Here is a 24,829-nt window from a genome sequence, read left to right on the forward strand (position 1 = left end):
TAGTGGCAGGTTGAGTGAGGCTGACTGTGAAAGAGATGCATGAGAGGGTGAGTATGAGATAGAGCCATGAGATTGTATGAGGATTGGGTTGAGTGGTAGTGGCAGGATGAGTACTGGCGAGGTGAGTAAGTGCAGGTAAGATGAGGATGAGGTTTGAGTGGGGGTGAGGGGTGATGTGACAGAGTAGTGTTGGCTGTGCAGAAGGCGATGTGGGGTGGGGGCGGTGATGTGGCAGACGGAGTGTAGGGAAATGAGTAAGTGTACTCACTTTGGCTGACCTACTTAGGTCATTGCAGCGCCTCCTGCACTGTATGCAGGTGGGCAATATGTTGGTGGTGCAGGTGACCGCCTCTACCACCTCGAGCCAGGCCTTCTTGGTGGCAGTGGCAGAGGCAGAGGCAGGCCGCTTCCGCCCACCCGCCGGGGGGAAGATCTCTGTCCTCCCCCTCCTCCTCACCCCATCCAATAAGAGCTGGAGAGAGGCATCATTAACCTGGGAACAGCCTTCCCCCTAGGCTGCTCCATGCTGTAATTTTTCCTATTTCTTGCAGCATCAGTCAGTGGAGGACTGCCCTTTAAATAGGGCTCCTCCAGCTGACAAACCTTACTGTGCATGCGCAGTCCGCCCGCCATGCAGCTTAGCAGTGGGGAACCCGGAAGAACAGGTAAGTGGATCCAATCAGCCTGCGATTGCGTTAGGCGCAGACTGATTTCACCAGGCACGTTACCCACGCGCCCAATCTACCCTCCGCCGCCATGGTAATATCGGGCCCGTGGACTTTGTTAGCTCTTTTCAAAATGGACTAATAATGCCTTTTTTTTTCTTCTCTATCCTGATAATTTTTGCCTCTTTTTTTCCTAAAGGCATTGACACCTTGCTGGGGTACAGTTGCAACAGTGCAGGTCACCTTCCAGCATTTTACCCAAGTGCCCATTCTTCCTGTATAAACCTGGATAGTAACTGTTGACAGGCTATTCAGTCAAGCCTGAGCCTGATGCTGTCTACATTTAGAGGTGACAGATACAGACTTGCTGGATGATAATCAGGAACTTGATGTTATCCCTTCCTAATCGAAGGTGCTGAAGATAATTCTAGCATAGCTAAATGAGATCAGCTTAACTAGAGATCAGAGATCAAACCTCAGATGTTCCTGATTTGCATGGCTGAGCTACTCACTGCCTGAACCAGCAGTTGAGCTGCATTGGCTATTTCATTGTATCGGATACTAATATAAATTAGCTAATGAGCCGTGGTTAGGCAAAATAAAGTATCCCAATGAATATCAATGTTTAAAAACGCTACTCTTATTTTCCAAAAGTCAGCATTTGCCTGAATTAATATAATCAGTGTTCTGATTTTTTTTTCATGCTTCAATTCCTAGACTATGGAGGAGGAGATGTTCTTGAAGGCAATATCCCTCTGTCACACAGTCCATATTAGCGATTTCGAAGAGACCCAGAGACCTAATTTGAGGCATGTCATTGCTGAACCATCCAAAGTACAATACTATGCTTCCTCACCAGATGAGAAGGCTTTGGTCGAAGCTGCCAAAAAGTAAGGACTTTTTTTCTACAATGAACTGATATATTCAGTGGATATATGTAATCTTCCTTTGATTCAGAAGTAGTTTTTTTTTGTTAAATCTGAACTTGGAAATTATTAGCAATTTATGGGAATATTTTTGTAAGGCATCACATCAGACTTTCACTTTATTGATTGTGCTGGACTCGCCTTGTGTAATATATGGGCACAGAGGTCCTCATTTCTAGTTATTAAGACCGTTTACTCAGTGACGTGGCAGTAACTGAAGGCAAATGAAAATGTTATAACCTAATATCCTCCATGGTAAATTGACACTCAAAAGTTAGTTGGCATTCTGTTAATCTGTTGCATCAACAAGCGACGTTTGCATATGCCAGTGAATGTGACATTGTGCAATGCTTGTGGTAGACAGTAAAATTGCAAAATTGATCCTATAGCATGGCTGCTACTCAGTTTCCAGGGTGTAACTCTAATGGATTATCAGCCAGCTGGGTGGGTCTGCCCTCGCCTGGTTCCATTCTTATCTATCCAATTGTAGCCAGAGAATCATCTGCAATGGCTTCTCTTCCTGCTCTCACACCGTTACCTCTGGTGTCCCCCAAGTATCTGTCCTTGGCCCATTCCCATTTCTCATCTACATGCTGCCCCTCAGCTCATCATCCGAAAATATGACGTCAGATTCCACATGTACGCTGACGACACCCAGCTCTACCTCACAACCACCTCCCTCGACCACTCCACTGTCTCTCATTTGTCACAATGCTTATCCGACATACAATACTGGATGAGCAAAAATTTCCTCCAACTAAATATTGGGACGACCAAAGCCATTGTCTTTGGTCCCCGCCGCAAACCTCATTCCCTGGCCATTGATTCCATCCCTCTTCTTGGCCACTATCTAAGGCTGAACCAATCCATTCGCAACCTTGGCGTCCTATTTAACCCTGAGATGAGCTTCCGACCACATATCCACTCCGTCACCAAGACCACCTACTTCCACCTCTGTAATATCACCTGTTTCCACCCCTGCCTCAGCTCATCTGCTGCTGAAACCCTCATCCATGCCTTTGTTACCTCCAGACTGGACTATTCCAATGCTCTCCTGGCTGGCCTCCCATCTTCCACCCTCCATTCCCCCATGGCCTCCCACCTCCCTATCTCTGTAACCTCCTCCAGGCCTACAACCCTCCAAGAGCTCTGCGCTCCTCCAATTCTTGCCTCTTGCGCGTCCCCGATTTTAATTGCTCCACCATTGGCGTCCGTGCCTTCGGCGGCCTAGGCCCTATGCTCTGGAATTCCCTTCCTAAACCTCTCTGCCCTCTACCTCTCTCTCCTCCTTTTAAGACGGTCCTTAAAACCTACCTCTTTGACCAAGCTTTTGGCCACTTGACCTAATACTTCTTTATGTGGCTCGTTGTCAAATTTTGTTTGATGATGCTCCCGTGAAGTGCCTTGGGATGTTTTACTGTTAAAGGTGCCATATAAATGCAATTTGTTGTTGAATATTTAGTTTCATGCCCTTATTCGTCCTGTGGGACCTGATGTCAATATAGTCATGTTTAAGGGGCTCTACTTGTGCCAGTTAAAGCAGACTCCTCCATATCAATGCTGTAATATCATGCATGCTTTCTCTCCTCTTTCTCTTTTCTCCTTCTCTCCTCTTTCTCTTGTCCCCTCTCCTCTTTCTCTTGTCCCCTCTCCTCTTTCTCTTTTCACCTCTTCTCTCCTCTTTCTCTTCTTTCTTTCAAAATTATCAGCAGGCAGAAGGTGAAGTATTTACTGAATTATTATATGTAAGGAATCTTACAACACCAGGTTATAGTCCAACTGTTTTATTTGAAAATCACAAGCTTTCGGAGGCTTTCTCCTTCGTCAGGTGAGTGAGGAAGGAGAAGCTCACCTGACGAAGGAGAAAGCCTCCGAAAGCTTGTGATTTTCAAATAAAACAGTTGGACTATAACCTGGTGTTGTAAGATTCCTTACATTTGTCAACCCCAGTCCATCACCGGCATCTCCACATCATGAATTATTATAAACTGCATAGCAGTTTAGCAAAGTCAAATAAAAGCAGCTTTTCAACTGAAATATGATAGAAGCGATCCTTTCAGTTGATTCAAATATTACAATAATCACTAATTGTAACCTGGGTTGATCAAATAATGAAATCCAAAAACTGTTATCCCAAAGCCATCTTCAATTATGAAATATCATCCTGTTACTTTGCTGCCATCATATTTTTAAATGTTAATTATTTCGTTTTGCCCCAATTTTCTCCTTTTTTTGCCAGAAGTGGTAACTCGGTCTACAGTACAGTTCCATGGGCACTGGCAGTCTCCTGTTACTCCAAATGGCTATTCTTCAGGTGTAAACGTAGACATTTGTATTATGCTACTTTTCCATGGAAGATATTTTGAACAAGTCAAATTTTCTCCCAACATCCACACATGGAGTTATTACTTTTTTTCCCCTAATGTTACCCCTTCTTGACAGCAGTGACTTATTCAAGAGTATTTTTGCACAGGTGCTGGTAGTTCTACATTGCCTCATACAAGTGATCACTCTTTTTGTATGCAATAAGATTCAGAGGATGTTTGACTTGGGGGGCATCATTGTGGAGCCCAATCCTGTCTTCACCCAGCACAAGACTCCTGCACTTTCCAGCAGGGATCACTGAATACTAATCACTCATGGGAGCCCTGGCTAATTTATTCACTACCGGACTCAGGTTTGTTGAGGCACATTGTAGTATCTGTACTGCCATGCTGGGGTTGAGATGAACTAATGCAGCACAGGTGGGCATCAAATCTGGGACCTTCTTGGTATCTATGTTCAGTACCACACTCAACCAACGAGGCATTGGGAGAGTTAGGTTTTTTAAATGTTAACGTTCAATCCATTTTGCCATGGCAATGTGACAAGGAGCAGTACCACTACATATGTAATACAGCTTGGATATCATTAGCTGTGTTATGATTTGGGAGATCTCCAAATACTTTTTACTTGTATTTAATGCTTAAGCAGCTTCCACGGGTAAACTTAGAACCTGTAATAATTGATCTTGTGCACCGAGTATCTAGACTAGTGGACCCTCGGCTGAGCAATGAACCGTGCATGGCTCCTTTCCTTTAAAATGAGTCTATAGTGGAGTTTCTCACGGACCCATTTTCCAGCTTCTGTCCTAATGTTGTCTGTATTGACAATGCATTTAAGATGTTTTCTTTTTCTTTATGTAGGATTGGGGTTACATTTGCAGGATCCGATGAGAAATCTATATTTCTTAAAACGTTCGGAAAGACTGAAAGGTAACAAAAAAACCATTGTGCATGACCTTGATATGTTTTCTCAAATTGTGGATGGGAGCGATTACAAGAAAGTTTAATTCAGGCGTTTAAAAGATTATCATAACCTCATCTCTAGGTTTGCTTCTAGTTTTTCTTTCTTACTGATTTTCTTCCCTTGTTTCCTGAATGTACAGACACGGGTTAAGGTATGGTTCCACTGTTGTCACCTGCTCTCTGGTACCTCGTTCAAGTGGCCATTCTTCGTGTCAGCCTGGATAGTGACTGTCAGCAGGCTGTTCCCAATTCTGTACCCCCACATGCAGACACACTTTCCCACAAGGGTTACTGGGTGGCAATCTCAAACTGGACCCCAGCTTATTTACCCTCCTAAACTAAAAGTCCTGAGGCCATTGCAACACTCCTACCGCTATCCTGGATGAGGTTAGCTTTCTTGCCATAGATGGGAATCAAACTTTGGAAAGTTTTGATTTGTATAGCTGCATGCTACACTGGACAGTGTATTTAAGATGGTTTTCGTTGCTCCTACCCAACATTACTGTTTAATAATGTATTTGAATGCATTTACACTATGACTGTAGTGTTGATGCTAAGCAGTTTCGCTTTGCATCGATGCTGCACTTCGTATAAATGCAGTCTGAGTATTGTTTATAATTACTGGATCATTACTCGTGAAGTTGCCCGTGAGTACAGTGTGACCTATGGTACAGTTTCTGATTCTTACCATGGTCCTGCTGCAGCCTCAGTGCCAAGTTGTTTAGTCCATTACTGAAATGCAGTAAATTTACTGAAGTGTATGCAACATGAATGACATGAGATTAAAGCAGTACTGATACTGAAAATTACAGGTCTCAGATATTTTTAATATTATTCAGCTAGTTAAAAATTCCTTAAGATGCAGGTAACTTTGTTTGCTTATTCCCTTTCTACAGATACAAACTTCTTGATGTTTTAGAGTTTGATGCAGATCGCAGGCGAATGAGTGTGATTGTAGAAACACCAAAAGGTACATTGATAATACATCTTAACTACACGAGCTTAAGAGAACATCAAGATGCTTATTAATGTAAAGTAAATGTGTGTATGTAAGGAAAAGCTTAGAACATAAAAATAAACTTTATATATTCAGTTTGCAAATATGTAGATGAGGCAGTCTAATACTGTTGATGGACTGTACATATAACAGCAAAAGTATGATTGATGAAGCTGGGCATGCCAGTTAGTTACCCAACTGTGCATCAGGAACTGGCAGCACTAATATGACACTAAATTGAAAAGCACCTTTTGGTAAATATGATTTTTTTCAGTTGGCTTAGAAACTATGCAAACACATACACATCAGAAAATTATGAATTTTGCTCTGCTAATCCATTTAACAATCATGATTTTCATAATCTATTTTACAGGAAATACCATGCTTTGCTACTGTTATATTTTAAAGTTATTTTCTGGTTCAATAAGTTCTTTGAAACAATTTACATGCATAGAATATCATTCTAATGATTGAGGAAATATAGGAGTTCAACAAATTTTCATGTAAATAAATGTTTTTCATATTGAGAGGTCTTAATATTTGATTGTTTCAGGAGAAATGATAATGTTCACTAAAGGGGCAGAATCTTCCATCCTTCCAGTAGCCAAAAGTGGGGCAGTATCTCTAATGAGCGCTCACGTGGATGAACTTGCTATGGTAAGTCATGCCCCATTTTCGTAGAATTATAATCTCTAGATTTTCTCGTTTTATAACCAAGTACCAGTCCATATATTCATATTTCTGGTGGCTTTACTAAATTGTTAAATTAATGTCTATTGTCTGTTAACACTTTATATTTATATATTCCATAAAGATACAACTGGACAAATCTTGATAACCACTTCTCCATTTGTGCTAACTTCCCCATTTATGCTGCTTATATTAATCCTGCATTTATGCTCCCATTCACTAACCGGTGGAAATAAGTCTTCACTGTTTATGATCAAATCCTTTCAAAATTTTGAACATTTCAATTGGATTCCCTCTTCACCTTCTCTGCTCCAGTAAATCTAACCCGAGCTTTCCAAGTCTCCCCTCATGACTGGTATCATCCTAATGAATCCATGTTGCATCTTTCCCACAGTTCCAATATTTTTTCTATAATAGGCTGCTTAAATCTGCATGGAGTGCTCCAACTGTAATTGGGAGGCTGTTCACAAACTTTTCTCCATTATTGATCGATAGCTTAAGTCTGGCTCCCAGGCTCCCTTATGCTTTGTGTGGAGTCTGCTGTTGCGAAGATGAGTGCGGTGTAAAGAATGGACAGGTTTTTTGTGTGTCTCTATGGGGTTAGAGGTGTGATCCTCCCCCTGCCATGCGCACACACCATGCAATTGTTTCTTAAATGATTTAAGGGCTTTTGTTTCCACTACCCATCCAGAAGTCCATACCACATGTTGATCACTCTGTGAAGAAATTATTCCTGATATCAGTCCTAAATTTGTGTCTCATCAGTTTGAACTTGTGCCACCTTGATCTTGCTCTTTTGGAGAAGCTGACCTAGCCGAGCATGGTCCTTCCAGGCTATGAATTCATTCTTTACATGACAGATTGAGGAGAGGGCTCACAATCTAGGAGCTGGCCTGTCTTCATTAGCTTAAAAGCAGATGTTGGGAGGAGGGGGGTTATACATCCCTTCTTGCAGTGTATATGGAAGTAGTTGGAGTTAGTTGGGACATTTTTTGCACTTCATGCCACAATTTTGGTCTGCTTGCCGACCAATAGTAGCATCTAATTTGGAAGGGTGAATCCTTTTTTTGCCTTGGGAGTTTCAGGCAGCTCAGAGAAACTTAGCTGTGCACTTACTCGGATTGCATAACTTTTTAAACAAAAACTCTGCCTGTTCAATGCCACAGTATTTCTAAACCGTTCTGTTGAAAAATATGATTTTTTTTTGTTTTCCAGTGATCCAATTACATATTAAGCTGGGTTGACAATTATTTATTTTGTGCTAATCAATGTACGGTATGTTGGTGTCGGGAATGAAAATGTTTCCATTTCAGGCATCCGTTGTTAACATCAGGTTCTCCCACATCAGATGTAGCAGTTAGATAAAGAATGCAGTTCCCTCTACCCTGCTCCAGCTAACCTCAGCATTCCATACTATAGCAGTGCCACTTTTCCATTTACATTGCCAAGCATTCTGTATCCTCTGAGTGAGATTTCCAATTGGTGTCAAACTCGGAACAGTTTTGTGCTGTTGGTACATGCCCACTACAAACTGATGGAGACTGCCCAAATTCATTTTACTTAGGACTCATAATAGCCTTCAGACAAAGAGACTTTCATTCAATTTGTCAGGCCCTAATTTGAACCTAGATTCCAGGAGTAAAGTGCTTTTATCTAATCCACTGCACCAAGTCCCAGTTATGGAGAAGCAGTTGCATTGCATTTTTCCCTTATTCTGTTAGCCAAATTTGTTATTAAATGGGCTTAAAAAGGAAGGGGTAGAAACCAAAAACCATGAAAAGGAGAAAATGTTTTTGAGAAAAGCAAATACTAGAAATGTTGCAAAACAAGTGTAAAAAGATTGAGATTTAACTCAAGGATCCAGAATTTAATCATTAATTTATGAAGTGTTCAGCCTCAACTCAGTAGTAGCACTCACCTGAGTCAGAAGATCATTGGTTTAAGCCCCACCTCAGAGACTTGGGCACATTAATTATGTTGACAAGTGAAGTGCTGAGAGGTGCCATCTTTTGGATGAGATGTTAAACTGAGACACTGCCATCTGTTGAAGTGGGCATAAAATACCCCACGGTGCTGTTTGAAGAAGGGCAAGGGAATTCTCCTGTTTTCCCTGCCAAACTGATTATCTAGTCATTGCTGCTTGTGGGGAATTGCTGTGCACAATTAGCTGCTGTGTTTCCCTACAAAACTGTGACCACAATTCAAAAAGTAACCACTTCATTGGCTGTGCTTTGGACGTCCTGAAGATGTGCAAGGTACTATATATTATTTATTTATAATATATATATAAAAAATATTTTTGTATTCTTTCTAGAAAGGACTACGAACACTCTGTGTAGCATGCAAATTTTTAACCAGACAAGAATATAATGACATAGAAGCTCGGCTTCTTACAGCCAGGACATCTCTGCATCAACGCGAACAACAAGTATCAGACGTTTTCACTTTTATTGAGAAAGACCTGCACCTGCTGGGAATTTCTGGAATAGAGGACAAGTATGTTGTATGCTTTGTCATTATTGTTAGTGTAGTTAGATATCTATGAATTCTCTTACTTTGCCATGAAGTTAGTAAATTATGTAAATATATTCATTAATATAAAAAGAAAGTCTAGTTTAATAAAGTAATTATTCTGAGAGTTCTGTAGATTAAGATGTTTTTATACTGTAATTAGTTCTGAAATATTGCCGATTGGTCTACAGTAGAAGGCAAAAGATTATTTTGTTTTATCTGTTTTAAAGCTGATCATCTCTCACTTCATGTATACTGCAACTTATAATGAAAATTTGGTTCCTTTTTTAACTGGTGCAAATGTAACCTCAGGAATATGTTGTACTAAGCTAGAACCAATAGTCGCTCCATAATGCATTTCCATCAATCCAATTATTTGTTTTTATTGCAATTTGAGAATGCACGATAGATATTTTGCTCTATTGGTGTATTTTCCTATCCTGGAAAATGAACATAATTCCACCAATACTCATTCAAATTGTGTTAACTGAATTCAGAGATTTATCAAAATACTAGGATACTTTTGTTCCTCATGGGAATTGGAATTCAGGTTTGTACATTTTCCTTCTCATATTTCATCAACCATGCTGCATGTGCAAATGTGAAGATAAAGAACACATCAGGAGACGGTGGTTTTAGGGGAGAAAAAACAAGTTGGCACCAGGCACATTGCCAGATAAATGAGTGGCATATTTTATGTTAACCACCAATTCCCAATGTGGATTCTGCTTATTTAAAAGTTCACTCAGCCTCCATGCACAATCAGGAATTGCTATTAATATTGTGCTCTTTGCATGAGATGACCTTTCCCCATCCTGCTCTAACACAGTGTCACTTAAAAGGCAAGCCTTCCATTTTCTTTCTCCTATTTGAGGCAGTAGGCAGCTTCCTGTTGTCTCCCACATTTCCCAGTATTTTCAGCTACTTATTAGATTTTAGTCTGTTTCTAGTCATTTGAGAACACAGAGCAATGATCCTATTTAAAGTTTTGATTCAATTTGAAGGGAACTGAAACCATTTTTCATCAAGACTGGCAAGGCTCTGCCAACTAACCTGACCCAAGTTAACTCCAGGCTGCTGATTAGTGTCGGCATCAAAATCTTTGTAGGATGCCATACACCTTCCTGGTGAGAGACAGCCATGATTATTTCAGACTTACTTCAAGAGTAGAACATGACTGGCTTAATAACTGAAAGCAGTTTCTGGCCTCCAGAATGTTCAAGTTCATCTCAGCCTTGCACAAGGAGATCTCTATATCCAGTACAGTGAAGCAACTCTTAACCTGCAATTGAGTGAGTAGGGAGAATTTACAAGATTGTTTCTATAAAGCTGTATCAGTTTAATTGTGTTTTCGTTGGTTCCCATGGCTGTGGAGAAGGTGCAGGGTTCCTCAAAATCTCCTGGTCATTGGCAGACAGGCAAGGACATCACTGCCATTGATGCAGCCTTTGGCATTGGCTTCAGCCTCAAAAGACTTTCAGCCAGGTTGACTCCAGCACTAAGTCTGCACTGACTGGGCTTTGACGCTGGTACCAGCCCACCTACACTAGCGCTCATTGAGAAAACAGAAGTCCACGGCATTGGCCAAGGATGCCCCACTAAACCTGCTGATTAGAAAATCAGTCCACTTGGTTTCTTTCAGCATTGAGGTTCTTTTAGAAGAAAGGATCATGTTTTTTTTGACCAGGTCTATCCCACAAAACCCTTGCTCTGGAATCGCAACAAAGATACTAATGCATGCAAAATCGACATTGGTGTCCTCCAACATGTATTGGGGGGGGGCGGGTGGCGGAAGGAAAGAGAGCACCTCCCAAGTACAGTGGTTGAGGATAGTAGTCTGTTCAGTGAGGCTCTAGTGAGGGTGGAGAAAATGGATCTCTCTTTGCGGGTCATACAGAGAAAATGTAGTTGTCAGCATGGTTGTTCAAATGCATGGCTTTTACCTGTTGGAAATCCAACAATCATTCATAACAATGCTGGTCAGTAGGAACAATTCCACTTGGAAAACTTAGCATACTAACTGGAATTGCTTCATGGAATGATATCAAACGACCAGTATAATTATGTAGGGTGATATACCAGTAACTCTCTTATATTGCTGGAGTTGCTCCAAATTCTTTTGGCTTCTATACTCCCGTCATCTCTGCCTGAGATTTACATCTGGGAGATGCGGCAATAGCAGAACTTCTCACTTAATCCTACTTATTAAGCGTATTTGATAAGTGCAACCATTTGCTCCTTGATTTGACCCTGGATGTGACTTTAACTTGCTGGGTTCAAAGTTCAAGTTAAATTCTTATCAACCCATGGGTTTCTGAAATCGCTTAACCAGCTGTACCAGTTTTCATAATAAGAAGGGTTAGTGAGTGACTTTCATTGGTAGACTCACCTTGTTTGACAAGTGGATAAGGCTAATTCTCCATCTCTGCTTAAAATGATTGGCATTTCACCTATCTCAGGAAATCATGCTGACAGTTTTATCAACTATTTAACATTTCTTCTTGTGAAAGTACCACTTGGCTTTAGTGGCCTGGTCATTAGCTTATTATGCAAATAGGATGAAAGACCTTTTTCAATTCAGACAATTATGAGATAAGTTTGCAAACTGGGTAGTGTAGTATATCTTATGTTGCTTGTTTGCAAAGCAGGACCTACTAGGGCGGAGTTTACTCAGCTTGTGCGCTGGTCCCTTGTTGGGCCAACTTGTGCAGGGTTCCCTCAAGGGTATTTCTAAGATAGTTGCCTCGAGCAGCTTATTAGCTGTCACAAATCATTTTTGTCCAGACAAAAAGTGCTTTGACTCAGCTGTGCTCCAAGATGGCCCAAAAATGTAATCTCTGAGGGAAAATGCTGCTTGAAGAAACTACCTTATATAACCACCTTATTGTAATTACTTACTGTAGGTAAAGACTTCTTCACTCTTTGAGCATTAGCCTCCACATATAAAGCACCCTCCTGGCCAACCCCAATATTCTTTTTAGCAGTTATTTATTACTGTAAAATGTCAGTGCTCTTGGTGGTCCTGCAGGTTTCATTGCTGCCTTTGCCAGACAGAAGAGTGAAGGCCTGTCTTAAAGTGATGGTGATACATAAGGGTGGAGACAAGGTCACCAGACTCCCAGAACATGAAGTTCAAGTGACACTGTTCCTGGTAACTTCCCCTGTGAGATAACAGCAATTCCTAATTGTGTCTAGATGTTGAACTTTGATCATACAATGATGAAGACTCTTCATTGTAAGTAATCTATTCTAGTGTTTTATATTTTTTCATTGATTTTAGTTGTACGTAACATTTGGCAAAGTCAGGTGATATAATGCACATTGTTTCAGTATCAATTTAAAGCTGGTGGTTAGATGTTGGTACTAGTTTGTGAGCTGATGTTCTTGATTCCTTGAAAGTGAAATATCTTTATTGAGGCATTTCTCAAAAGTATTTAGCTATCTAGAGCGTTGTGTTTCGGACATAATTAGCTACATCATTAAATAAATTTAAAACAGAAATAGACAGTTTCCTAGAAGTAAAGGGAATAAGGGGTTATGGGGAGCGGGCAGGAAATTGGACATGAATTTAGATTTGAGGTTAGGATCAGATCAGCCATGATCTTATTGAATGGCGGAGCAGGCTCGAGGGGCCGATTGGCCTACTCCTGCTCCTATTTCTTATGTTCTTATAATTGACATTAGCATCTTCAATCTATTTTAGTTTTATGGCCCCATCTATTCTAACACAGTGCATCGTAAGATTCTGCTGAGGCGTTTGTAAGGCTTTGCATCTACATCAATGTATAAACTATTACAGTATTTTGAAAAGAACTGCTCTCATCTCATGGGATTGATTGTGCTCTATTGTGATGTGAAGCTTCTTAAATGAAAAAGTTGATTATATTGTTAACCTAATCATCGAGGAAAGTAGCACTGAATTTATTCTCACGATGAATTCAGATGAAGGGCCGTCAGGCCATTTTATTTCATTTAAACAGAATGCCAATTCTGTCATTTTCCCATCAACATCTCCAGCTGTTGCTTAAATGAATCCATAGCCTAGCCTCAACCACTCTTCTTGGTAACCTGTTCCAGCTGTTCTGCAAATAAATACTTCCTTATGTCCACCTTAAATTTGAGCTACATATCTTTGAGCCTGTGCTCTCCTGTCTGCTATCCTGGTATATCTGAAAGTATTGATTCAAGTTTACTTTCTCTGTTTGGTTCGGAATCTTGCATAGCTTTATAAGGATCCATATGAATTACTTTTTGAGATAGAAGACCCCTAACTTATCAAGATGTTCTTTATACGTCTTCCCTTTGACAACAGGAGTTACCTAGTTTGCTTTGCACTGCACTGCCTCTAGGGCCTGAATCTTTAAAGGTTGAATTTCATCATCACTATCCCTTTTTAAAAACAAAGGACCTGATCAGAGTCGCTCATTAGAAGTGACAATAGCTTGCTTTGATTTAAAAATGTGGCCCCTTTTAATGCACGTATGTCACTCATAAAAGTGTACAAAATAGCACTAATTTGAATGTCATTTTATTGCTTTCTATAACTGTTTTCACCTGACCCCATTTTCTTTTTGTCTCCAGAAGATGAGGACTCATTCTAAGTACAATTCCATGGACAATGATGGAGTTTTGGTACATCAGACAATTAGCCATTTTTTATGTACAAGTCCAGGCAATGAGTGTGTGTAGAATATTTGACCACGGGGGTATCAAAGCTGAGCCCGCTTCTGTGCTGATATCCACCTGCATGTGTACTTTGCCAATGTCACTGAATAGCCATCAAAAATTTTAACTGGACATATAAAATGTTGCTTGCTATAAATATCTTGACAACTTTGGTTCTTGTTCCAGGTTACAGGACAAAGTCCCAGAGACAATAGAAGCTCTTAAATTGGCAGGCATCAAAATATGGGTTCTTACAGGAGATAAACAGGAAACTGCAATTAGTGTGAGTTTATCCAGTGGACATTTTCACAGGGCAATGAATATTTTGAAACTTACTGATCAGAAATCAGACAGTGAATGTGCTGAGCAACTTCGAAGGCTTGATAGAAGGTAATCATGTTATCTTTTGAAAAGTTTCTGTGGTCTACAAATTAACCTATTTCACACTTCTGTATTTTGTGATTGTACAGTGAATTGTATAGTAAAGCCATCCAGCAATAATTGGATACTGTAAATCTTAATGTCAGTAACAGTTGCATTCGTCTTTACAATTAAAGTATACTGTTTGTAGCTACATTTTTTACAAATCCTCTGGTCCCACAACAACAACAGCTTGCGTTTATATACCACCTTTAACATAGAAAGCTATCCCAAGGCACTTCACAGAAGCATAATCAGACAAAAATCAACCCGAGCCAAAGAAGGAAATATTAAGCGAGTTGTCAAAAAGGTGCGTTTTAAGCAGGAGAAGGAGGCGATGACCGGATTTAAACATGAGAATTTTAAATTTGAGGTGTTGGACCTGAAGCCAATTTAGGTCAGCGAGTAGAGGGGTGATTGGTGAGTATGACTTGGTGCAGGATAGGATACGGACTGCAGAATTTTGGATCAGCTTATGGAGGATGGGACGCCGACTAGAAGAGCATTGAAATAGTTGAATCTGGAGGTGACAAAGGCATGGATGAAAATTTCACTAGTGGTTGGGCTAAATTAAGTGGAGATGGGCGAAGTTACAGAGGCGGAAGTAGGCTTTCTTTGGAGAGTGTATTGGGTCAGAAGCTCAGCACAGGGTCAAATAGGACACCGAGGTTGCACGGAGCCTGTTCAACCGGAGACAGGGAGGGGGATAGAATCGATGGCAAGAGTACGGATTTGTGGCGGGAGCTGAGGACGATGACTTCGGTCCTCCCACTGTTTAACTGGAAGAAATTGCCACTCGTCCAGGATTGGATGTCTGTCAAGCAAGCTGACAACACAGTCAGAGGAAGGGTCAAGAGAGGTGGTGGACAGCTAGAGCTGGGCCTGGTCAGTGTAAATTTGGAACCTGACCCTAAGTCTTTGGATGATGTTGTCAGTGGGTAGCATGTAGATGTGGAAGAGGAGGGGGCCAAGGATAGATTCATTGGAGGTCTCCAAAGGTAACAGTGCTGGGATGGGAAGAGAAGCCATTGATGGAAATGCAGTGACTACGATTGGATATGTAAGAATGGGACCTTGAGGACAATCCCACTGAGCTGGACAACAGAGGAGAGGCATTGGAAGAGGATGGTGTGGTTAACCTTGTCAAAGTCTGCAGAGAGGACGTAAGGACGAGGAGTGATAGTGCACCACAGTCACAAAGAATGTCATTTGTGACTTTGATTAGGACAGTTTCAGTGCTGTGGCAGGGGCAGAAACCTGATTGGAGAGGTTCAAACAAGAAGTTGCGAGAAAGGTGGGCACGAATTTGGGAAGCGACAACACGTTGAAAGACTGTTACTAAATTTGGTTGGTTGACAATGTAGAAAACAGGCAATGTGCTTACGTTCATACACTGCTAAAATTATTATCCATAATTTAATTGCTGTGTTTTGTTCTAGTCTATGAATCAATTAGCTACCAAAATCTATAGAGCATACATAAAAGGTACTTCCTGTTATAAACAGCAGAGATTACTATAGTAAATGAGTTCTCTTTAGCACAATGTTGGCTTAAGCAAGCACTACACTGTGCCACAAATACGTTTCCCTGTGCAGCAGTTAATTGAAAATGAACAATAAATGTATTCATATGGATCTTCAATTCCTTTTAAAGTAGGCTTTTTTGAAGAGGGTAAAAGGGTTACTTGTTTGTTCTACTTGACATCAATTGAAGTATATGAGTCTTCCATTCTGGTGGCATCCTCTTACGTGTAATATTTGGGACAGGTAATGTTATACCTGATGTACATACACAGCTTAGTATTACATTTTGATAGAAAGAGTAAGGGGGACGCATACTGATTTAGATAATAAGAATCTAAATGGGGTAGAGGAGCAGAGAGATCTGGGGGTATAGATTCACAAATCGCTAAAAGTAGCGACGCAGGTTATAAGGCCACTTTTAAAAAAGCAAACCAAGCACTGGGGTTCATTTCTCGAGGGATAGAATTGAAAAGCAGAGAAGTTATGTTAAACTTGTATCGAACTTTGGAGTTCTGTGCACAGTTCTGGTCTCCATATTATAAAAAGGATATTGAGGCACTGGAGAATGTGCAAATAAGATTTACTAGGTTGATACCAGAAGTGTGAGGCTATACCTATCAGGAAAGATTGAGCAGGCGTGGGGTGTTTTCTGTAGAAAAGGGAAGACTGAGGGATGCCTGGGGTACGGTAGCATAGTGGTTATGTTACTGGACTAGTAATCCAGAGGCCCGGACTAAAATCCGGTGTCCAATGTTCAAATTCCACCACTGCAGCTGGGGAATTTAAATTCAGTTAATTAAATGAAATCTGGAATAAAAAGCTAGTATCAGTATTTATGACCATGAAACTACCGGATTGTCGTAAAAGCCCATCTGATTCACTAATGTCCTTTAGGGAAAGAAATCTGCTGTCCTTACCCGTGAATGTGAATATATGTGAATCCCGACCCACAGCAATGTGGTTGATTCTTAATCGCCCTCTGAAATGGCCGAGCAAGTCACTCAGTTGTACAATCCTGCTACAAGAAGTCATCATAAGAATAAAACTGTAGGAACCACCAGGCATTGGACCACTAGGCACCGGACATGGCAAAGGCAAACCAAGCTTAGTCGACCATGCAAATTCCTCCTCACTAACATCTGGGGACTTGTGCCAAAGTTGGGAGAGCTGTCCCACAGACCAGTTGAGCAACAGCCTGACATAGCCATACTCACAGAATCATACCTTTCAGCCAACGTCCCAGAGTCCTCCATCACCATTCCTGGGTATGTTCTGTCCCACCGGTAGGACAGACCCACCAGAGGTGGTGGCACAGTGATATAGAGTCAGGAGGGAGTGGCCCTGGGAGTCCTCAACATTGACTCCAGACCCCATGAAATCTCATGGCATCAGGTCAAACTTGGGCAAGGAAACCTCCTGCTGATTACCACCTACCACCCCCCCCCCCCCCCTCAACTCATGAATCAGTACTCCTCCATGTTGAGCACCACTTGGAGGGAGCACTTAGGTTAGCAAGGGCACATAATGTACTCTGGGCGTGGGACTTCAATGTCCATCACCAAGAGTGGCTCGGTAGCACCAGTTGGCAGAGTCCTGAAGGACATAGCTGCCAGACTGGGCCTGCGGCAGGTGGTGAGAGAACCAACATGAGGGAAAAACCTATATGACCTCATCCTCACCAATCTACCAGCCGAAGATGCATCTGTTCATGACAGTATTGATAGGAGTGACCACCGCATAGTCCTTGTGGAGACAAAGTCCTGCCTTCAAACTGAAGACACCGTCCAACATGTGTGGCACCACCACTGTGCTAAATGGGATAGATTCAGAACAGATCTCGCAGCTCAAAATTGGACATCCATGAGGCACAGTAGGCCATCAGCAGCAGCAGAATTGTATTCCACCACAATCTGTGACCTCATAGCCCAGCATATCCCTCACTGTACGATTACCAACAAGCCAGGGGATCAACCCTGGTTCAATGAGGAGTGTAGAAGAGCATGCCAGAAGCAGCACCAGGCGTACCTAAAAATGAGGTGCCAACCTGGTGAAGCCACAACTCAGGACTACATGCATGCTAAACAGCAGAAGCAGCATGCTATAGACAGAACTAAGCGATCTCACAACTAACGGATCAGATCAAAGCTCCTGCCTCATCCGGTCATGAACAGTGGTGAACAATTAAACAGCTAATGGGGGGAGGAGGAGGCTCCGTGAACATCCCCATCCTCAATGATGGCAGAGTCCAGCACCTGAGTGCAAAAGACAAGGCTCAAGCGTTTGCAACCATCTTCAGCCAGAAGTGCCGAATGGATGATCCATCTCGGCCTCCTTCCGAGATCTCCACCATCACAGAAGCCAGTCTTCAGCCAATTCGACTCACTCCACGTGATATCAAGAAACGGCTGAGTGCACCAGATACAGCAAAAGCTGTGGGCCACGACAACATCCCGGCTGTGGTGCTGAAGACTTGTGCTCCAGAAATTGCTGCGCCTCTAGCCAAGCTGTTCCAATACAGCTACAACACTGACATCTACCCGACAATGTGGAAAATTGCCCAGGGATGTCCTGTCCACAAAAAGCTGGACAAATCTAATCTGGCCAATTACCGCCCCATCAGTCTACTCTCAATCAAAGTGATGGAAGATGTCGTTCACAGTGCTATCAAGAGGCACTTACTCACCAATAAACTGCTCACTGATGCTCAGTTTGGGTTCCGCCAGGACCACTCGGCTCCAGACCTCATTACAGCTTTAGTCCCAAATTTGGACATAAGAGCTGAATTCCAGAAGTGAGGTGAGAGTGACTGCCCTTGACATCAAGGCAGCATTTGACCGAGTGTGGCATGAAGGAGCCCTAGTAAAATTGAAGTCAATGGGAATCAGGGGGAAAATTCTCCAGTGGCTGGAGTCATACCTAGCACAAAGGAAGATGGTAGTGGTTGTTGGAGGCCAATCATCTCAGCCCCAGGACATTGCTGCAGGAGTTCCTCAGGGCAGTGTCCTCGGCCCAACCATCTTCAGCTGCTTCGTCAATGACCTTCCCTCCATCATGAGGTCGGAAATGGGGACGTTCGCTGATGATTGCACGGTGTTCAGTTCCATTCGCAACCCCTCAGATAATGAAGTAGTCTGTGCCCACATGCAGCAAAACCTGAACAACATCCAGGCTTGGGCTAATAAGTGGCAAGTAACATTCGTGCCAGACAAGTGCCAGGCAATGACCATCTCCAACAAGAGTGAGTCTAACCATCTTTCCTTGACATTCAACGGCACTACCATCGCCGAATCCCCCACCATCAACATCCTGGGGGTCACCATTGACCAGAATCTTAACTGGACCAGCCACATAAATACCGTGGCTACAAGAGCAGGTGAGAGGTTGGGTATTCTGCGGCAAGTGACTCCCCTAAGCCTATTCACCATCTACAAGGCACAAGTCAGGAGTGTGATGGAATACTCTCCACTTGCCTGGATGAGTGCAGCTTCAACAATGCTCAAGAAACTTGGCACAATCCAGGACAAAGCAGCCCACTTGATTGGCGCCCACTTGATTGGCACCCCATCCACCACCTTAAACGTTTGCTCCCTCCACCACCGGCGCACCGTGGCTGCAGTGTGTACCATCTACAAGATGCACTGCAGCAACTTGCCAAGGCTTCTTCGACAGCACCTCCCAAACCCACAACCTCTACCACCTAGAAGGCCAAGGGCAGCAGGTGCTTGGGAACAACACCACCTGCACGTTCCCCTCCAAGTCACCATCTTGACTTGGAAATATATCGCCGTTCCTTCATCGTCGCTGGGTCAAAGTCCTGGAACTCCCTACCTAACAGTACTGTGGGAGAACCTTCACCACACGGACTGCAACGATTCAAGAAGGCGGCTCACCCACCACCTTCTCAAGGGCAATTAGGGATGGGCAACAAATGCTGACCTTGCCAGTGACACCCACATCCCATGAATGAATTAAAAAAAAAAAATTATGAAAGGGTTTGATAGGGTAGACGTAGAGATGATGTTTCCACTTGCAAGGGAGCCCAGAGTTGAGGGCCATAAATACAAGATAGTCACTAATAAATCCAATAGGGAATTCAGGAGACACTTCTTTACCCAGAGATTGGTTAGAATGTGGAACTTGCTACCACAAGTAATTGAGGTGACTAGAATAGATGCATTTAAGGGGAAGCTAGATAATCACATGAGGGTGAAAGGAATAGAAGGATATGCTGATAGAGTTAGATGAAGTAGGAAGGGAGGATGCTCGTGTGGAGCATAAACACCAGCATGGACCAGTTGAGCTAAATGGCCTGTTTCTGGGCTGTACATTCTATGATGTGGAGATGCCAGTGATGGACTGGGGTGGACAAATGTAAGGAATCTTACAACACCAGGTTATAGTCCAACAAATTTATTTTAAAATCACAAGCTTTCGGAGATTATCTCCTTCATCTGACGAAGGAGATAATCTCTGAAAGCTTGTGATTTTAAAATAAATTTGCTGGACTATAACCTGGTGTTGTAAGATTCCTTACATTTGTACATTCTATGTAGTTTAACCAAGTAAAAGGGTTTGCTGTTTAGCAGACGTTAGAAATCTGAAACCTAGAAGCTTTAATAAGTGTTTTATTATTGCAGAATCAAAGCAGATCACGTGATTCAGCATGGCTTGGTTGTAGATGGAATCAGCCTTACAATTGCACTCAGGGGACATGAAGAACTGTTTATGGAGATTAGCAAAAACTGCAGTGCTGTGTTATGTTGCCGAATGGCACCACTGCAAAAAGCAAAAGTAAGTTTTGTGCACAAAAGTGCAGTTAGACTCAGAAAGAAGTCCAACTTACTCATGCAGTGTCTAATATTGTTTGTTAATTTGGTAACATCAAACTCTGTGTAGTGTGGTATGAAATTTAAGGTAATAGAGACCAATTGCTCTAAAATGGCCTTATTCTTGAGTATATTGGTCTCGTAATAGAAATGAATTTCCTTTACCTGATACAACATACAAATAAGTCTTAATTCTGCTCTGATGGCTCAGTGGATAAAACTTACTTCCTAGTCAGATCATATCAGGAAGGTCCTAGGTTTGATCTCTAATCTTAACTAGGGTGCCAGTGCATCAATTCATCTGTTTCCTCAGGCGACAGAAAAAAAAATCAACCTGCATCTGATTAGAGAACCCTGCTGGAAGGTTTGTACATCAGCCAAGGGCAAATGTATTATAAATTTAGTCAGGTGCATGTGTGACGCAGCCCTTCTTCACCATCATCCTTCCACAACTCGGTGTGGTGATTTTCTCAAAGTCAGAATGGGTGGGCAGAGTACTTTAGAACAGTGTGCCGTAGAATAAGTTGCTTGCTGGGACCACAAAATGGTTTTGTCAGGCCAGTAAACAAATTTTACTTTGAAGCTCTCAGAAATAATGGATGAATTTGATTGAGTCGTAGCTATGAATGCCTTCACTTTGAAGTGATCACCCTGCTACAGACCATGCAAGCAAGTATGGCCAGGACACACTGTAGACACAGTCGATCTAAAGACTGCATATCATTTTAAGATCAAGGAAAACAACAGAAAGTGTATTGGTGAAGTGCACTGCACTACCAGGACTTTGTGTTTTCCTTTTTACCTGGTGCCTTGTGCCTCATGGTGTTTACCAAGTGCCTTTTCATAGTGCACAGTAAGGGTTGTACATCTGTCTGTATTTGGATGATTGGCTAACAAAGGCATCCTCCCCAGAGTTGACAGAAAATATAATATAACTGGTTCTGACACTTAGTCAATTGAGAGAAATCCTATTTGTTTCTGGAAAACTTATTTTTCACAGAAGCCTGTTTCAACATTTGAAGTTTACATTCTCTCTTTGGGCAAGTTTGCCACTACCCAAGCAAAATACTGGGCAGCTTAGGCAGAATGTGTGACATGGATTCAGTATGACTTGTGTATTTTAGACTGTCTAGCATCAGCCATCTTTAATGGCTATCCTTGCAATCTCTGCAACTAAGCCTCATCATGCATTCTCCCTTAGAAGGATTTGTGGATCAGAGGCCATTACCCTCCAATGGTGGGTGCAGATTGCTGTTGTGTTCAGTGGGTTGTAGCTGCAGTGCCTGATTACTTTCCTTGTGGGCTGCAGCACTCACTTTGAGAAGATAAAGGATCCAACATTAGATTTTACCCATTATTAATGCTTTGAAATTTTGCTTTCATGTACGTAGTTCTTTGTGTATGAAACCTTGTGCCTTGTGGCATAAAGTCTGTAATTGTTTTGATACATTTTCAGGTAGTCAGACTTTTAAAGACATCGCCAGGCAAGCCTATTACCTTAGCAATTGGTGATGGTGCAAATGATGTCAGCATGATACTGGAAGCTAATATTGGTATAGGTATGTAAACAGAAATTTGCCAAATTGTTTATAGATTATTGTGTGTCACATGAATGGGCAGGACTGTAATGAGCTCAACAATGCCTAAGGATAGTGGATAGTAGCTGAAAGTCATAATACACCACATAGCAGCCAAATGTCTGTGAATAAATTAATTGTAATGTTCCCGATGTGACTTTTATTTTTCATGTATATTTATCACAAAGTAAATATTTAGTGCATATTTTGACCAATTAATTTTTTTTTCTTGGATACTTGCTGAAAACTATATTTTGAAGTACCTAATACTTATATAACTGGCTGCAAAAAAATACAGGTTTCTTTGGTGTATGGGCCAGCAATTGAAGCTGTACCATGTAATTCATCTCTTCCCAAGGTTTGAGCTTCTCTCCCAAATTAAACAAAAGTAAGGTCAGCATCAGAGGAAAATGCATTGAGATATTCTCCAATATCCCATATGAGCTTTCCAATTAATAAACTAATGACCAAAACCAAATTTCAGCATTGTGTGTGTGTTTGTGTGATATATTTACATGTTTTGTCAACTAGAATGTGTAATAGACCACTGGATTGATCAGTAAAACCTTAACTGGAGATTAATTGAGTGCCCTCATAGCACTGAACCTCAAGACCAAAAATAGCTTGTGCAACATTATAATTCTTGTTCTTCTCTCCCTGGGCTACTTTCTGCCTCTCCCTCCCTACCACCCCCGCTCCCACACTCCTCCACTAATGGCAGGGCCTTAAACCATCATACCTCTCCGATCAAAAACCTCCTCAAAATCTACTTCGACAACGCTTATGGCCCCCTTTCATAACGTTTCTCCCAATTCTTGCTCGGCGTCTGATCTGCTTTCATTATGAAGTGCCTTAAAATATTGTGTTATGTTCTTGTTGCTGTTTACATATTAAACTTTATTAACTAGTTATTGTAACCGGTTTAAAGATTTCTAAATTTTAAAATAAACTGAAAATACTGTCTTACAATTTTTTTTCCCACAGGAATTATGGGCAAAGAAGGAAGGCAAGCAGTGAGGAACAGTGACTATGCAATAGCAAGATTCAGATTCCTTGCTAAGTTACTATTTGTCCATGGCCACTTCTATTATATTAGAATATCACATCTTGTACAGTACTTTTTTTATAAGGTATGTTGTTTTGACAAATTTTACCAGCATTTTTGGTCACATTGGTCTGCTAATTCACAAAACTTTTTTCCTCTAATTTTTCTTCCCTTTCTGCCCTCTTCTCCTGACTTCTATTGTGCAGTGCGTGTATGGCAGCAGCCATCTGGCACCATGACCAAATGCCTATTGTTCATCTATGAACTAGACTGTGTCTGCTATTAGGCTCTTTGATAATGAAGGGCATCCCACCCAAGCTTAATCTTGTTCTTGCCCATTTATGCACTTCTCCAGCAAGAGTCACAATATTGCAATCAGGAATGGGAAGCATGGCTAATTTTTTTCCCCCTCCCCTAACCTAGGGCCACTGAGGGCAATTGTGGCAGTGCTCCAGCTGCTGATTAGGCTGAGATCAGCAAACTCAGCACAGACCAGGAATCAAACCTGAGAGCTTCGGTTTAGGATATCATACATAGGCAGTGTATGATATCCTAGGTAATGTCAATGAGGGAGCGTAAAATATCTTCTGCAGAAAGTTAAGTTAACTTCTTTATGGGCTGCACAGAATCATAGTGCACAAATTTAGGATATGTGGGCATTTCGTAATTGCCTATAGTGAATCTAATACAGAATATTATTTTCCAAAGGCTCATGATACTGTATTAAGGACTCTAATTTAACCAGTCCTGTTTTCAATTTTTTTTCAGAATGTCTGTTTTATCACACCTCAGTTTTTATATCAGTTCTACTGTTTGTTTTCGCAACAGGTAAGCATTACTTTTTATATAATTAATGAACTTTGCAAAAATGTATTAATTTTTTCTGCACGCTTTCTATCTCTTCTGGCAGTTGTCAGTGGATTTACAAGTTTCTGAAGGGAGAGGCAATTATTGAAGGTGCAAAATCTATTTTCTGGGGTAGCGTGACTGGGCATCAACTGCTTTTTTGTTATTTTTTCACACCAGGGCGTTTTCCAGCATTTTGGAATGAACTTTTTATTCTATTGTTCCACAGAAATAATATACATTTATAAATTACCTTTTAATGCACATTTAGCTATGTATTTTTACGTAGAGACCAGAAACAATTGGAAAAAGTAACTATATAGAATAAATAACTCCTGAATGACAGGGGAGGCTCCTGATGTTTGGTTGGTGCTTGGTATGTGCTCTCCATTTATTTCTTTCATGGATAAAAACTTGAATGAGAGAAAAAAATTGAGATTCTGATTGTGAGATTGTAGCTTGCCATTTTGAATAGAGAATTGAAATACCTGGAAACTTTTTTATTGACAAGTCTGCTGGACATAAACCTATTACCTGTACTGCTGGATGCGGTGCAGTTTCCTGGTGAATCAAAAAAAAAGCCTTCGGTGGGTTTGTCTTCAGGTACATGAATGAATAGAAACACACAAATCCACCACTGCATTTGATAGTAGCACCATAACACTCATACAAAGATTACTTAGGTTATTTCTATGCTATCATCCTTGTGGTTCTTTTTGTTGCTACTTAGGGAATAGTGATGTTGATGTAAATCGATTTTAATGGTGAAATTTAAGCGGAGATTGTTTGTAAAACATCTTATTTTGAGACAAGTGTTTGTGTTTTTGACTGGGGATGGAAAGAATAAGATA

At 41.4% G+C, this 24,829-nt stretch overlaps 1 protein-coding gene across 2 annotated transcripts in view; it reads left to right on the forward strand.

Annotated features, from left to right (window-relative positions):
• atp11b (ATPase phospholipid transporting 11B) overlaps positions 1-24,829 on the forward strand; it is a 142,788-nt gene that overhangs the window by 58,720 nt on the left and 59,239 nt on the right. For both annotated transcript variants that reach the window (XM_067995212.1, XM_067995213.1), the window contains exons 14-23: positions 1,383-1,555; positions 4,777-4,845; positions 5,775-5,848; positions 6,429-6,532; positions 8,880-9,061; positions 13,928-14,131; positions 20,322-20,475; positions 21,967-22,069; positions 23,072-23,217; positions 23,901-23,960. In XM_067995212.1, coding sequence (XP_067851313.1) covers positions 1,383-1,555; positions 4,777-4,845; positions 5,775-5,848; positions 6,429-6,532; positions 8,880-9,061; positions 13,928-14,131; positions 20,322-20,475; positions 21,967-22,069; positions 23,072-23,217; positions 23,901-23,960 — 1,269 coding nt within the window. The remainder of the gene's footprint in view (positions 1-1,382; positions 1,556-4,776; positions 4,846-5,774; positions 5,849-6,428; positions 6,533-8,879; positions 9,062-13,927; positions 14,132-20,321; positions 20,476-21,966; positions 22,070-23,071; positions 23,218-23,900; positions 23,961-24,829) is intronic.

The sequence above is a fragment of the Heptranchias perlo genome, chromosome 13 (assembly GCF_035084215.1).
Source record: "Heptranchias perlo isolate sHepPer1 chromosome 13, sHepPer1.hap1, whole genome shotgun sequence".
In the NCBI taxonomy this organism is placed as follows: domain Eukaryota; kingdom Metazoa; phylum Chordata; class Chondrichthyes; order Hexanchiformes; family Hexanchidae; genus Heptranchias; species Heptranchias perlo.